Source organism: Oratosquilla oratoria, chromosome 2 (genome assembly GCF_046742065.1).
Source record: "Oratosquilla oratoria isolate Oo_2021 chromosome 2, ASM4674206v1, whole genome shotgun sequence".
NCBI classification, from domain to species: domain Eukaryota; kingdom Metazoa; phylum Arthropoda; class Malacostraca; order Stomatopoda; family Squillidae; genus Oratosquilla; species Oratosquilla oratoria.
Genome location: NC_134778.1, coordinates 72,147,991 through 72,162,392, shown reverse-complemented (window position 1 = coordinate 72,162,392; position 14,402 = coordinate 72,147,991). Strand labels below are relative to the sequence as shown.

The 14,402-nt window shown below is 39.5% G+C and overlaps 1 protein-coding gene across 3 annotated transcripts in view; it reads left to right on the top strand.

Annotated features, from left to right (window-relative positions):
• The window catches only part of LOC143039882 (alpha-1-inhibitor 3-like), a 58,187-nt gene that overhangs the window by 26,332 nt on the left and 17,453 nt on the right, over window positions 1-14,402 (top strand). For 2 of the 3 annotated variants that reach the window (XM_076210202.1, XM_076210219.1), the window contains exons 9-19: window positions 195-362; window positions 1,732-1,959; window positions 2,234-2,407; window positions 3,890-4,064; window positions 8,674-8,817; window positions 9,160-9,210; window positions 11,249-11,334; window positions 12,517-12,580; window positions 12,759-12,924; window positions 13,209-13,437; window positions 13,767-13,990. In XM_076210202.1, the coding sequence (XP_076066317.1) occupies window positions 195-362; window positions 1,732-1,959; window positions 2,234-2,407; window positions 3,890-4,064; window positions 8,674-8,817; window positions 9,160-9,210; window positions 11,249-11,334; window positions 12,517-12,580; window positions 12,759-12,924; window positions 13,209-13,437; window positions 13,767-13,990 (1,709 nt within the window). The remainder of the gene's footprint in view (window positions 1-194; window positions 363-1,731; window positions 1,960-2,233; window positions 2,408-3,889; window positions 4,065-8,673; window positions 8,818-9,159; window positions 9,211-11,248; window positions 11,335-12,516; window positions 12,581-12,758; window positions 12,925-13,208; window positions 13,438-13,766; window positions 13,991-14,402) is intronic. The other variant, XM_076210210.1, reaches the window with a different exon arrangement.

Sequence of the window (14,402 nt, the reverse complement as noted above, 5' to 3'; positions counted from 1 at the left end):
GAAACTACAGATGTAATCCAGTCGATGAAACCAGGGACACTAGTTGCTATCCTACACACTTTGCAGCAATCTATTTAAATTTGCAATAGTTCTTCGTGAATATGTAATATACATTAGGAAAGTGGACAACTTCAGCTCTTAGGCTCAAGTGCACACGAGACTGATAGAGAGTTTATATTCTTCTTCCTCCTCAGGTGAGCGTGACGAAGGTAACCGGTGGCAACGCACCATTTGAACCAATGAAGGTCTGTGTAAAGGAACAACTGTGTAAAATCCTGAAAACAGACTCTGAAGGAGTTCTAGCATTCTACGTTCCTTATCATGCCTTTGGTTCTAACGCCAAACGCTCTGAAAGAATAAATGTAAGTGTATATGAAATTATTCAGTTTCCTGTCCCCGTTGTCCGTCCCTTTCGTCCTTGAACCGTCAGATATTTTCTCTAAATATTGTCTCCCTTCATTATTTCATCACCTTGAATTGCTTAGTCAATGTTCTTTCCACAGTCGTCTTGTCCACTAGCAACTACCTGTCTGTTCTTTTCACACCATCATCTCTACCATACTTACCTTTTTTGTACGTTTTTCACTTTCTAAAACATAATTTCATTACTTATGTTTCATTACCATTGTACTAGTATTTCACGTACCTATCCCTAATTTGCGCTTAGCGGAAAGTTCTAAAAAAAAAAAAAAATTCTTGTACACTTGTATTAGGAAAAGATACACTACACAGATCCCAGCGGATCTGTGTTCTACTAATAACTGCCGGCCCTAGATTCGGTCGTGGTTTTTATGCCACTCTTATTTGCATTGGATGCGAGGGTTGACAGCTTTAACATTTGTTACATTAGATTTACATTCATGGGAAGTTTAAATCTCAAGTTTGACCTAATAAATGATTGGTTCTGTTATGTAGTTGTTTCTTGTGGTTTAATTCGGGCTTATTTGGGGAAGTGGTATAGTGTGCGTTGGAAATTTGTTGTCTGGACCTTTTGCCATTAGTCACGCTGCGTGTGTAACATTACGCGAACGTTACTTGAACTATGGTGCCGAGGGAGTGAATCAATCTCAAGTGTGTGTTCTGGTCTTATTCTGGTTAGTGCGAGTGTCGACCTAGGCTGGGTCGGACGGTCGGGCTCCGAGGCTGCCCTGACCGCAAAGATGACCGCATGGGCCTAGGAATCGAGCACCGGTGATTACAAGAGCTGTGGAGAACTGCCTATGGAGACCAAAACCTGGCTCCTTATATACACAGCTTGCTTACGCTAAAGTAGCAAAGGACCCAGCCTCGCGGGAACATGGCTCGGCAGGGCCAAGGTTTGTGCTTTCATGAGGATACAAATGCCTGTAGTACAGGCGTAATATGGTCAGCTGTTTCTACACAACATATACATTCCATGTCCATCCCATCTCTGCAGCGACGATACTATAAGCCAAAATGTCGCGTAGACGCACATGTGGGGGACTCTGTTCACCACACGTGCATGTGATGGTGGTCGCCTAAGGGTGTGGATGTATGTTTGTAAGTGTGTAATGATGTAGTTTTCCGTAGGTGATATTTGTTAAAGTTACACATTTTTTACGCATCCTCGGCTCCTCTCCGCAACTTGTTTTTCATATTGACGACTCTTCAGCCAGTGTCTCGTATCCTGTTGCAAATCTTTGATATGCAATAATGAACACATTTTTTCATTTTTGCTTAGTTACAGCTTTTTCACACTTTTTTTTTCAGATAACATCCGTCAACTACCCTAGGATACCGAGTAAGGACAAACACTCTCTAATTAGACATGGGAGCAGATATACTGTAACTTTTACACGTTACTACTCTCCTACAAATTCTTCCCTATTTATTCACGCTCCTCGTGGTAAGCTTGATTGTAGGAGAGAAAGTCACCAATTACATCTTGATGTTATGTATTCTGCTTTTAGACAGAACAAGGCAGCCATTACTGTCCAGGTAACTCTTGAGTTTCCCTTTTCACACTAATTAACCAAATATTAATGTAATGAATTCCTCTGAGTTAATTTTTTGGTAATGAATGCCAAGCTCATGGTCATTGTAGATATAATAATTATTTCAAGGTATTATTCTAAATTTAGATTCAGAACTTTAGAGCATCTGTGTACATAGTGTAAATGAACAGTGCATTAATTTTGTTTTATTTTACTTGTCTACTTAATATATATATATTTTTTTATTCTATTAGTTTTTACTCGTGTTTTTTTTCAAGATAATATCACGAGGAGAGATTCGATATCACCACACAGCTGACTATACTTTACGAAATTCACCTTTACCATTGAATTACGAATTTTTTGCGCCCATGGAATACCCAGAAGATTTCGTGATCGGCTCTCTGAAGATCCCAATTAATCTACGGCATACTGACTCACCAGAAGCTAAAGTAAGTAGTTCCAGAAGTTGCCCAAGTTCGAAAAACAAGGGCTCCAGCAGTGAAGACTCCTATTTAATCTAGAAGTAATTGGAAACTAATTAACCTATTAAGCTGTCGAGAAATAAAATTAAATGTTAGAGTAGTCATACGTAGTAAGCTTGAACAAGTTTTGTAAATAATAGATTACTCTGTTAGACACCTAATCAATGTATTGAATCAGGTTTGTGTATGGTTAGGTTTAATAATCCTAACCCAGTCTTGGATAAGCTAGGGTAAGGTAACCTTCAAATTTTGAACATAACCATTACTGTAGTCTTGTTTGACTGTTTTTACTGTTAAATTCATCCTTCGATTAAACGGACAAAAGGTAGGGGATAGGGGAATCTGCCCAATATATATAACAGATTCATTATATCTACTTCATCTAATATCAGCAAGGATTGTGAAGAAGAGTTACAAAGGATTACAAAGGCGGAGCATGCCGACAGTTATTTGGTTTCTTTTTGTCACCTTTTTTGAATATGGGAGTAACGTTAGCTAGCTTCCATTCTCTTGGGCCATCTCCGGATATGATAGATTTCTTGAAAATAATTTCTAATGGAACAACAATCTCATTTTTAATTTCTTTTAAGATTCTTGGATGCCAACCGTCAGGCCCTGGTGTTTTATTAACTCTGAGTTTATCTATACACCTTTTAATTTTTTATTTTGTTATATTTACCGTAGTGAGTAAGTTTACCCCAGACTTTTCACAGGTTTCAGTTTGGAGTTCACTTTGAGGTGTTTCGTTTACGAATACCGAGCTAAAATAATTGTTTAAAATATTACACATTCCTTCATTTGATATTCAAGTTGACCGTCATCAGATAATAGTGGACCAATGTGATTCCTAACCTTTTTATCTCTAATGTAACTATAAAATTCTTTGGGATTCTCTTTGGATTTATCAGCGATGTTCATTTCGTATTGTTGTTTTTTTCTTATTGTTTTTTTTAAATCTCTCTGTATTGATGCATAACTTTCATAGTCATTAGATGCACCTGAGCTTTTATATTTCTTATAAGCCTGTCTCTTTTCAGCAATACTTTTTTCAGTTTCTTTATCGAGCCACTTTGGGCGAGCCTGATTTGGAGGACGTCTGTCCTTAAAAGGAATGTAAGTTTGAATCATCTTAGCTGAAGCTCCTGACGTAGTCCTATGAACTGAGCTTTACTGAAATCGGGGAAATCGAGTTCTTGATATGTGATTGTATAGTGGGAGGACTTCGAAAACTGAGGCGCTAAGCTTTGTCCATTGCCTTAAAAAAAAGTCGCTTATAAAAGGTCCGTTAAGTCTATGGATGATGGTATACTTTTAATATACTATATTGTCTGAAACTGTGGTACAATTCAATCCATAACTTTAACTTAAGGTAAGTAAAGTAAAATGAATCCAACGTGTGTAACCATGTAGATGAAAGGCATGGAAAGTGTTAAAAGTCTGTCTTTATAGGTCCTCGTGTGGTTCACCCGCGATGACGGCGAGGTAGTGTCAGATTCAGCTTCGGTGGACCTTCAACAGTGCCTAGAGAACCAAGTGTCTATGACGTGGAGACCCAACAGGACTGAACCAAGGGGCCAGTCCACCCTAACCATCACAGCGGAACCCAACTCCGTCTGCAGTTTCGGTAACTTGGGAACACTGTGCGATTAGGCGCGGTTCGCACCGTTTCGGCACCAAGTTCCCGATCCCACGAGCAAAGCTGGAAAAAGCTGCCGAGAAAACCTGAACTTGGTGCCGATTTGTTGTTCATGTGAACCGCGCTTTAGACACATTCCCAGTGATTTTGTCATAACTGTTTTCGATTGGCTACTGCACAAGACATTCAAACTAGACAGCCAATCAAGAGCAGTTCTGACTCCTATCATAATGTGGTCATTTTTGAGTCGTTGTGCTATCGCCAGCACATCAACTGGTACACTGATTGGACAGTGACTCGGCTAGAGTAGATGTGGCAACAATGAGTTTGTTTACATCTTGGTAAAAAGTATGAATAGGTCGGAGTAAACGCTATCATAATGATCAGTTTACCATTTTCGGAATTTTCACTATATTTACGAAGTCGATACGAGTATGATATGTGTGTATAGATATAATATGACGAATCAATCAACATTGACCAAAAGCAGTCAAGTGGTGGTTGGTGACGACTAGTGTGGATACATGGACAGCCACCTGGTGATTGACTACTGTAAGTAGACCTGTTCATCCAAAGAAATATTTCCCTATGGAAGGAATACATGTCTGGTGACATTGTAAACTATGATATGTGTGTATGTGGCGTCCCAGCTTTATTAACTTTTTGACAATTCTATTGTAATCTAGTAAAATAACTACCTATGTGCGATTAAGTATAAGAAAATTATATGTTACATTTTCACTTGTCGATGGTTAAATATTACAAAGGATTACAGAGGAGTAGCATGCCGATAGGAAACCTTTTGGTCCATAACTAGGTTAGAGGCGAAAAAATAAATAAAACTAATAATGATATAATAATAAATAAAATGGGTAATGTTCAATAGTAAACAAATAGGTATTTAGTAGATAATAAATGGACAGATAAATCACAATAGTAAAGTAAATAATAATAAACGGACAAATAATAACAAAACAATAATATAAAATAAATGGCAGCCATTACAGCATCTTGCTTAAGTGTTTATCTATACCAGTAAGCCAACTCTCCATTTCCCACCACAGCATCGGTCTTTGACAAATTCGTTTTTAACCCATGCAGTGTTTAGTACGTAAAATAGGTTTTGCTTTTTTGTGCCATTTTGCGGCCCTTAATTTTTGTTTGCATATATTGATTTTTACTAACAGTTATCACATGGAAATAAAATACAATTGTAAAGTAAGTCAATATTTGGATGTAATGTATTAAACTTTGAAGCACTATCGATTATTTGTGGATAGAAACAAATTCACGAAATGTGACAACAAGAAGACACTAGTAACAAACAAAAAGAAACAAAAACACATCGATTAAAAAGAAATGACAGTGGTTCTTCTGTCTGACCGATCATTCCCCACTTAGCAACTCCCCCATTCCCCACCAGTGGGGAATTCCCCACAGGTTAAGAACCACTGATCTATACGAATCTCAAAATTTCGAACTAAACTAAATTGCACTGCCTCTGCAGGAAGTTTATTCCATTCATTAATTACACGGTTGGCAAAATTGTTTTACCCACTTTCAAATTAAATATGTTTCCTGACAGTTTGAGACCATTATTTTTTGTGTGGTTCTCATTCAGTGTGAAAATTGTCACTTTTTATGTTAATTCCTTTTAGAATCAAGACATGTAACAAGTCCCCTGAGTCTACGCTTGTTTAGGAAAAATAGATTCATACGATTTAGTCTTTTTCAAATGGTTTATTTTTTATATTTGGAATCTGTTTTATGGCTCACCTTTGTACTTTTTCCAAACTGTCGATGTCTTTAACGAGATTCAGTTACCATACGGAAAGAGTATGTTCCAAATGTGGACGAACTAACGATTTGTAGAACTTGTTAATGAGAGATGTAGTTTTGAAGTCGAAAGATTGCACAATCAGTCCTAGAATTTCGTTTGCTTTCTCAGAGCCTGAAATACTCTTGGATGATTTGAGATCGTTACTGATAATTACGCAGAGATCCTTTTCACTATCCACTTTTAACGAATTTCCATATAACTTCTAATTGTAATTACTGTTTTTTTTTACCTATGTGCATAACCTTGCATTTACTTGTGTTAAGTTTCTTTAACCATTTTTCAGACAATGATGTAGTTTATCTAAATCTTCTTGAATATTTAATTGGTATCAGTAATCAATTGCCATTCCGCACAGTTTTGTATCAGTAAATTTGAAGACTATAATTCAGTCCATGGTCTATATCGTTTATATATATACCATCACTAGAATTGTCTCAAGAACGAAACCCTGAGGAACTCCACTCGTAAAAAAATTTCCATTTAGAAGTTTTGACATTTAGAACAACTGTTTTCGAACGTTTAACCAATTACTAGTTCAACTTAGTAGGCTACCACTTATTCCGTTTGAAACTAATTTAGTAAGTTGTCTTTCGTGGGGAACTGTATCAAAAGATTTTGCGAGGTGTAGGTATATCAAATATATATTGAGGTAACGCAATATTAAAAGGCGAAAGGTAATTCAGGATTCAATTCACTCGGTGAGCATCCTTGGTAAATTTAATTCTATGTTCATTACGGAACAAAGTCCATGTAGAAATAAATGACGCTGGTGTGATTCGAATCGACGACTCAACGATTGCCCTTACTGTGCTCGGCCGTCCATACAACATGTCACATGTGAAAAGGGGTAGAATCAGAGTTGCCAGTAGTTATTTTTGATCACGAGAACAGAAGACCCGTGTCTGTCTTCATATAGTTAATACTTTGGCACCTAATATAATCGCCTGTGTTATATACATAAATATAATTTTTCGGTGCATGATGTCGATGGCGTTTCCTAATGACCACATAACTAAATTACCAAGGATGATCCCCGAGCAAATTGAATTGGGAAGTATTTAATGTTTTCTTAATACTGCTACCTCAACATGTGTTACTACCGACACACACAAGCACAAAATAGATTTATTTTACACTTAATCGCACATAACCCGTTTTTTCAATAAAATAATATTGATCAAAAACACGATTGGGGTGCATTCACGCCACATGCACACAATAGCAAAATACCGTCAATCATGTACAGATCTAATTAAAGTCGATCAGCAGATGCCCGTCCACACTACTCTCCGCTAATCACCACTTGACTGCCGTTGATATTGGTTTATAATAAATTGTCAATATCATACCTATACACACACATCATATGGACTTCATAAATTTAGCAAAAAAATCCAAAAATGGTAAATTGGTCATTGTAATGGTTGTCATTCCGACCCATACACACTTTTACAACAGTGTAAACTAACAATGTTGCTACATCTATTCTCGTCACGAGCCACTGTCAAACCAGTGTATTAGTTTATAAGTGCTGGCAATAGTACTTCAGAAGCAGAATTCTGACCCTCATGAATGGAAGAATATTTTCTAATTAGTAGTAAGTAGATTCGACTTAGATTAATGATATTTCTTTGATAACTTTTGCTTCTTCTCTCTGGGATAATTACGCGTCGACCGTAACGAGAAAATACAAGAATGGAAGAGATTACAAGAGTCGCAAAAAAAAAAAAAAAAAAAAAAAAAATATTGTGTATTGTTCAAAAACTAAGACCGCACAAGCCGTCCAACATCGAGAAATTAGAACATTAAACTACTATTGGCATGTAAATGAACGTATCCTAATTCAATACGCCTTGCCAAGTACCTTGACTTGAGGGAGAAAAGGTGATGGTGAGGAGCCTACAACTAGAAGTACTGGGTAGCTGCGACCCAAGTTGTCACTCTTGGAATAAGGCATGTAAGTCACTGCTGGAAATTGGAGATAAGTGCGGGATTCAAACCCGCAACTATGTAAATCCAAGACCCGCACGCCTCCGATTACGCCATCAGTGCACGGTGGGAGATGAATACTATTTAGATTAACCACTACAGTACGAGTCAAATTCTTGCGCGCAATATCGGCTGTCATATGTACGACGCATCACACTAATCGCATTAGAAAATATAAGTCACTTCTGTATTACTCGTTCTCCTTTACTTTGAGTAATAATAAACATAGAGAACGTGAACAAGCCAGTTCACAGAATCCGGGGTTAACTCGTGTACAACTACAAAAGATATATATAATAAAGATGCTGACACCGGTATCCTTCTACCTCATGACGATTACGTGAGCGTCATCGTACAGAAGTGGTCAACTTCTTCGCTACGCTATTTACATGTTCTAAATAAGCCTTGGGTCAGATGATTTCACTCGGTTAAGGGGATGACTGCAGTTAATGGTGAGATGTTTACTTCTACAAGCATGCGCGACTTATGAGGCGAATACAATTCTTGTTTAATCTTCACCTGAGGAAGACAGGAGTATTTTTTTTTTCTATTTTTTTGTATTTTTTTATGTATCTGCACGTCACACAAACTGTATTTTCAGAAAAGGAAATACTGGTTTAGAACACAATCGGCTTTCCATCAAGTCATTCACTCGCACATTCCTTTGCAGAATCTTTTCGCTTCCAGCCATAACCACACCAATAACCAAGACCCTCACCATGCTTGCTGGCTTACAGAGCTATTTGTTGATAGTTTCTCTTCTTCCAGATGTTGTGGACAAGAGCGTTGACCTACGTTCGCGTTCCTCATTCTTTGATAAACGAGGGATTTTCAATTTCATCAGAAGAAGTAATTCGTTTTCTTCATTTAGAGATACAAGAGAATACTGTATTGAACAACTCGGCCCCATACGTAAGTTCTAAAAGATGGATTTAGTTAATCGTGAATGTAGTTTGTGTATATCAGCCCTTCGTGGCATGCGCACGCGCACGCACATGTACACATGCACACATGCGCACGCTCACATGTACACACTTAGACTTACACGCGCACATGTGCACACTTAGACTTACACGTGCACATACAACTATGTATGCATCAATATGAATATTTTTATTCCTTTTGCTAAAGTAAAAATAAAGAAATAAAATAACACTGCCATCAATCTGACCTGGAAATTCCATGATTGCTATATTCATTCTCGCAATTTTCAACAATATGAAATATTCTATTACGTCATCCGTTTTCCTCCAGCTACTTTTCCCACGGAACGACCCCTGATATCCCCCGACATCAAAATCGGTGGTGAGTTTTCCCCAGTTCTTGCATTGTTCGTTATATTATTTAAATGATATCTGACACCTATTTTGAGTTTGGTCTAAGTATTTCATTGGTCATTATAATAACTCTTCCTTCGAGGTTCATTGACTCGATGTCTGCAGCCCAAAAGCACCCAGCAGCTGCCGTGGCTTCTGTTATAAATCTGTCCAGTCTACAACTATTGCTGTATTACAGCAAGTCTGTTACATCTTAGCAGGAGGAGAGGAACAGTCTTAAGCTCTTCGCTCTAATTGTGGAAAAGTTGGAAACTGGTCGAAAGTTAAGATCTTTGTCCCGGGCCAGAGACAGAGTATTAGTATCGGGGGGCTAGCACCTGTAGATAGAAGGGGTCATTGATGGGTAAGATAGGTGGCGGGGAGACGGTTCTGTCTGATTTTTCTCTGAAGACCACCAGTGACGTGTATCTATCGTCGATCCTCTAGTGTTATCTTAAAGATGATTAAACTTTAGGGGACTCCCAAATGTTCCAGTTAATCTGTGCTATACAAGAATTGTCATATTGATAAAAAATTTAATGTTTACTCTCCTCTTTCCATAAACGTTAACAAATAAGTGCACCGTCAGGATCGGCAGGGTCCCCACGTTGGGGGGCAGATGTGAGGATCGGAAGGGACCCCACGTTGGTTGGGCGCCAAATGTCAGGATCAGCAGTGGCCCTATGTTGAGCGCCGAATATCAGGAGCAGCAGCGACCCCACGATAGGTGCCAGATGTCAGAAAGGTGGCAATGTGGGGCAGGGCCTAACTGGATGCAAAGTTTTATTACAAGTGAAAAGCGTGGTTTAGAAACCCAATTCTCTTTGTGGGTGCGCGACTCGCAGAACCGCGGCTTGTATGTGGCGATTCGCCAGTTGTTGGGCGCGGAGAAGATTCAGCTTTTTTTTTTCTCTCTCTCTCTCTCTCCGAGGTTGTCAGTCGGGTTCCGAGGCGATGAGAGACAGGTGAGGATATGTTCTCCTTCGGGTTCCGAGGCGACGAGTGCTCCTGATGGGTTCCGCCGGCCTTTATGTATCCTGGACCAGTTGATTTCTGCCTGCTGTTTGGCCGCTGGTGGATCGCTCCTTTTGAGATGCTGTCTTACGTGTGGTTATTGCATCTAGGACTGTTTGAATCTGTGGTTAGGCATATTCTGTGTAGGTACCTTTTTAATGCTAGATGGTGTCCTAAACGCAAGGGTATCATTATGGTCCTTCATCCCCTCGAAAGAGATTTTGTGAAGTATTGAGTTTGATCTGTCTTGGAGAGTTCTACTTCATTATATTTAATTTTAATTTGTTTTATTTTATTTTTTTCATTTTATTTTATTTTATTTTATTTTACTATTTCTTAACGTTTGGATGGTAGTGCTTATTTCATGAAATGTGATATTCTATGGGAAGGATTTTAGTTTGTGTGCAGGTGTCCAAATGGGGTGCTCTTGGTGTCTCCTGTTATCACTCAGTTTTAGTCTATATTGTAAATAGTTTGCTTCTTGTTTGTACTTGTGAATCGTACTGTGGAAGAACAGTTGAGGGTGGTTCTTATGAATTGCTTCAAGGAAGTCGTAAGTTTCTATCTGTTGTCAACATCCATGCTCACGATGCTTTTTAGGAGATTCACGTTGTCTGCTTTCACCACCTGATCCTCGACATGCTGGCCAAAGGTCACATGAGGAGTATCTGTTTGTTATCATTGATTTCTAGGGTGAAATTTTGTAGTTTCAATGTTAAGTTAGAATTGCTAGGTCATCTGCACATGAGTATAGAGGTGTTCAGCTCCTGTTCAGGGGTTGGGAGGTTGTTTGTGAGGGTATCTGATAGCATAGGTGAAAGTGCAAAACCCATAATGATACTAGGTATTCTAAAAATGGGCTTGTACTTTCTTTTGTAAAACTGTCTTGGTTCAACATAGGAAATATATGTATGTACGAGTATATGCGTGTATTTTTCAAGCTATAATCTTGTATATGGGTAGCATCACAAAGCTACGACTGAATTCTAGGTTTGGTATTTCTCATTCTTCAGATCTTGGTTCTTTGGTAAAAAAGCCTATCCCTCGACCAAGATACTTTTACTTTACACTTCACAAGGATGCTATCGCTGCGTTCGACGTAAGTATAACACTTCGGCCCAATATTTGATAGCTAGGATGTGTCTTGGAATGAAAGGAGGCCTATATGTATCTGTGTGGATCTGTTTGTCTGTCTGTCTGTAGGTACGCCTGTCTGTGGGTGTGCCTGGCTGTGAGATTGCCTATCTGTGAATTTGCCCGTCTGTGGGATTGCCTGTCTGTGGGATTGCCTATCTGTGGGTGTGCCTGTCTGTGGTATTGCCTGTCTGTGGGATTGCCTGTCTGTGGGATTGCCTGTCTGTGGGATTGCCTGTCTGTGGGATTGCCTGTCTGTGGGATTGCCTGTCTGTGGGATTGCCTGTCTGTGGAATTGGCTGCCTGTGGGATTGCCTGCCTGTGGGATTGTCTGTCTGTGGGATTGCCTGTCTGTGGGATTACCTGACTGTGGGATTACCTGTCTGTGGGATTGCCTGTCTGTGATTGCCTGTCTGTGGGATTACCTGTCTGTGGGATTGCCTGTCTGTGGGATTGCCTGTCTGTGGGATTGCCTGCCTGTGGGATTGCCTGCCTGTGGGATTGCCTGTCTGTGGGATTGCCTGTCTGTGTGATTGCCTGTCTGTGTGATTGCCTGTCTGTGGTATTGCCTGGCTGTGGGATTGCCTGTCTGTGGGATTGCCTGGCTGTGGGATTGCCTGTCTGTGGGATTGCCTGCCTGTGGGATTGCCTGCCTGTGGGATTGCCTGCCTGTGGGATTGCCTGCCTGTGGGATTGCCTGCCTGTGGGATTGCCCGTCTGTGGGATTCAGTTTTGTATAATGTAACGTTACTGATGCAGTTCCTGTATTCTGTATTGTGTTTGATGAAAAAAGTCTGGATGTTAATGCAGAAAACTCCCTAGTACTCTAGGAGTGTCTGTTTCCTCCTATTTTGTTGTCTAAATTCCATACCTCTGGTTTAATCAGAAACTAGGAACCGCTTACTTTGTTAATCTTGAAAACAAATATTTTAGCCCCATTCTATTGATTTATACGAGTAACCTGTGAAGGAAATAGTTTTTGAGTTGCATTAATCACATAAAAAAAAATCAGATTTTGTAGGAGAAAAGAGAGAATATTTTCATAAACTGTAAAATGAGTCGCTTTTGTCCAGAAGTTAATATGTAGTTCCACATAGCTGATAAGAAACGTTTTGTATTCATTTCAACAACACTTTTTCCTAAATAGGACTCTGGTCTACTCGTCATCACCGACCTCGCCATTGAAAGTCGACCATGTTTCAAACAAGAAAGTAAGTTTGATAACTTGTTTTTCAACCATGCAAAAGCCAGAGTTTGGACAGAGGCGTAATGTCTGTAACGTAATACAGTACATGAAATTTACAAACATTTCACAACGTGTAATAAAGAATACTTCAGGTATAAGAAGCATCCATAAATGGTGGAATGTTTAAGCCTATCTCTTTACAGCAGTTCCTCGAAGTCGGGTTCAGGATCGTACATTATTCGGGGCGGCTAAAGGTGGCTCAAGTGACTCTTTCAGATCGGGACCACCTGGGCCGCCCGGATCGACAGATGAAGATGTCATCAGGACGCACTTCCCCGAGACATGGCTATGGGACCTTACTGTCATCCCGTGCGTACTTTGTGTCCCGTGTGTATTCACACATATGATGAATACAACGGGAAGAAAATACGTTCAATGCTAAAGTGCATCTCGATTGAAATTTCATACTTGGTGCAGGCCGATACTGAGATGAACTGTCATTAAATTGGAATATTTGGCTGATAACAGGAGAATAGTTTTGAGACTGGATTAAGTCCAGTGTAAACAGAGTTCCATAATTCATATCCATGTTAGATGGATTAAGATCAGCGTTGAATTTTGGATGATTGTCACGATTATGATATCCCTCACAGGAGCTCGGGCCAAAGCAGTGGCGTCTTCACCGTGCCGGACACCGTGACGGAGTGGGTGGGCAAGACGGTGTGTGTTCATCCAAGCAAGGGCGTAGGCTTCTCTGAAAAGTCCTCCATCATCACATTCACGTCGTTTTTCGCAGAGCTCACATTACCTGCTTCAGTCAAACGCGGCGAGATCCTTCCTGTCAAGATTTCGGTTTTCAATTACCTTGACCAGAATCTTCCGGTAAGTGAAAAGTTCAAGTGACATTTTTTTTTCTTTTTACAAAGCAGTTAAAGAAGATCTGAAGTTTAAATGGCTTTTAGTTGCACATTTGCAACTGGTAAGTGACGTATGCCTTTTGGTTCTCGATAATTTAGACTTAGTTTTTAAGATTATAGGCTTGTTATTCTACGATTGTGTATAAACAAACCAAATCGGACTTTTTTTTTAACCTTTCAGTTTATGACCCTCCATATATGAAGTGCTTGTAATCTAAATGACCTAGTTTTGGTAGCTTAATTTTTAGATAGAAGTGACCATCAATTTGTGTCTACTGTCCATTTCTAATCAAGGTAAGAGTGATACTAGACAGCAGTCCATACTTTGATATACTGGGGAACGGTGATGCCGTTATTCCTCATGGCGAACGCTCTGGTTGTGTGACTTCTAACGAACAAGCCACTAGCACCATCCGTATCAAGCTGAAGGAAATAGGAAACGTAAACTTGACAGCAAGAGCCTTTGTGGACAACTCGGCCGGTCAGCAATGTGGATTTCAGGGCACGATTACCAAGAGGTATGTAGCAGTACGAGTGTAATGTGGTGATGCTCAATATTTCTTTTCACACAAACCAATATTCACTTAAAAAAATGTTTTTTTGTTATTTGAAAGTTTGATTTGCGGGTTTCGGGGGAGTAGGGAGGGGTAGATATAAACGGTATTCCTTGTTCCTGTGATGACTGAGCCCAACAGTAAATATTAGCTATATATCTAATCATCATGCATTAGGCAGACAGAAGCAAACGGTCGCTACTTGGGCGCCGCGTTGGTAGAGGTGGATCGAATCCAGCAGGGAGAAAGAATTCATAGTAAAGGCATACTACATTAGATTTCTGCTCCAAAACTACATTTATTAAGTGGCAACGTCCTGATCCCATTTGATAAGTGTTCATGACGTTAAGCCGAATCATTAAGTATTAGGGTTGAG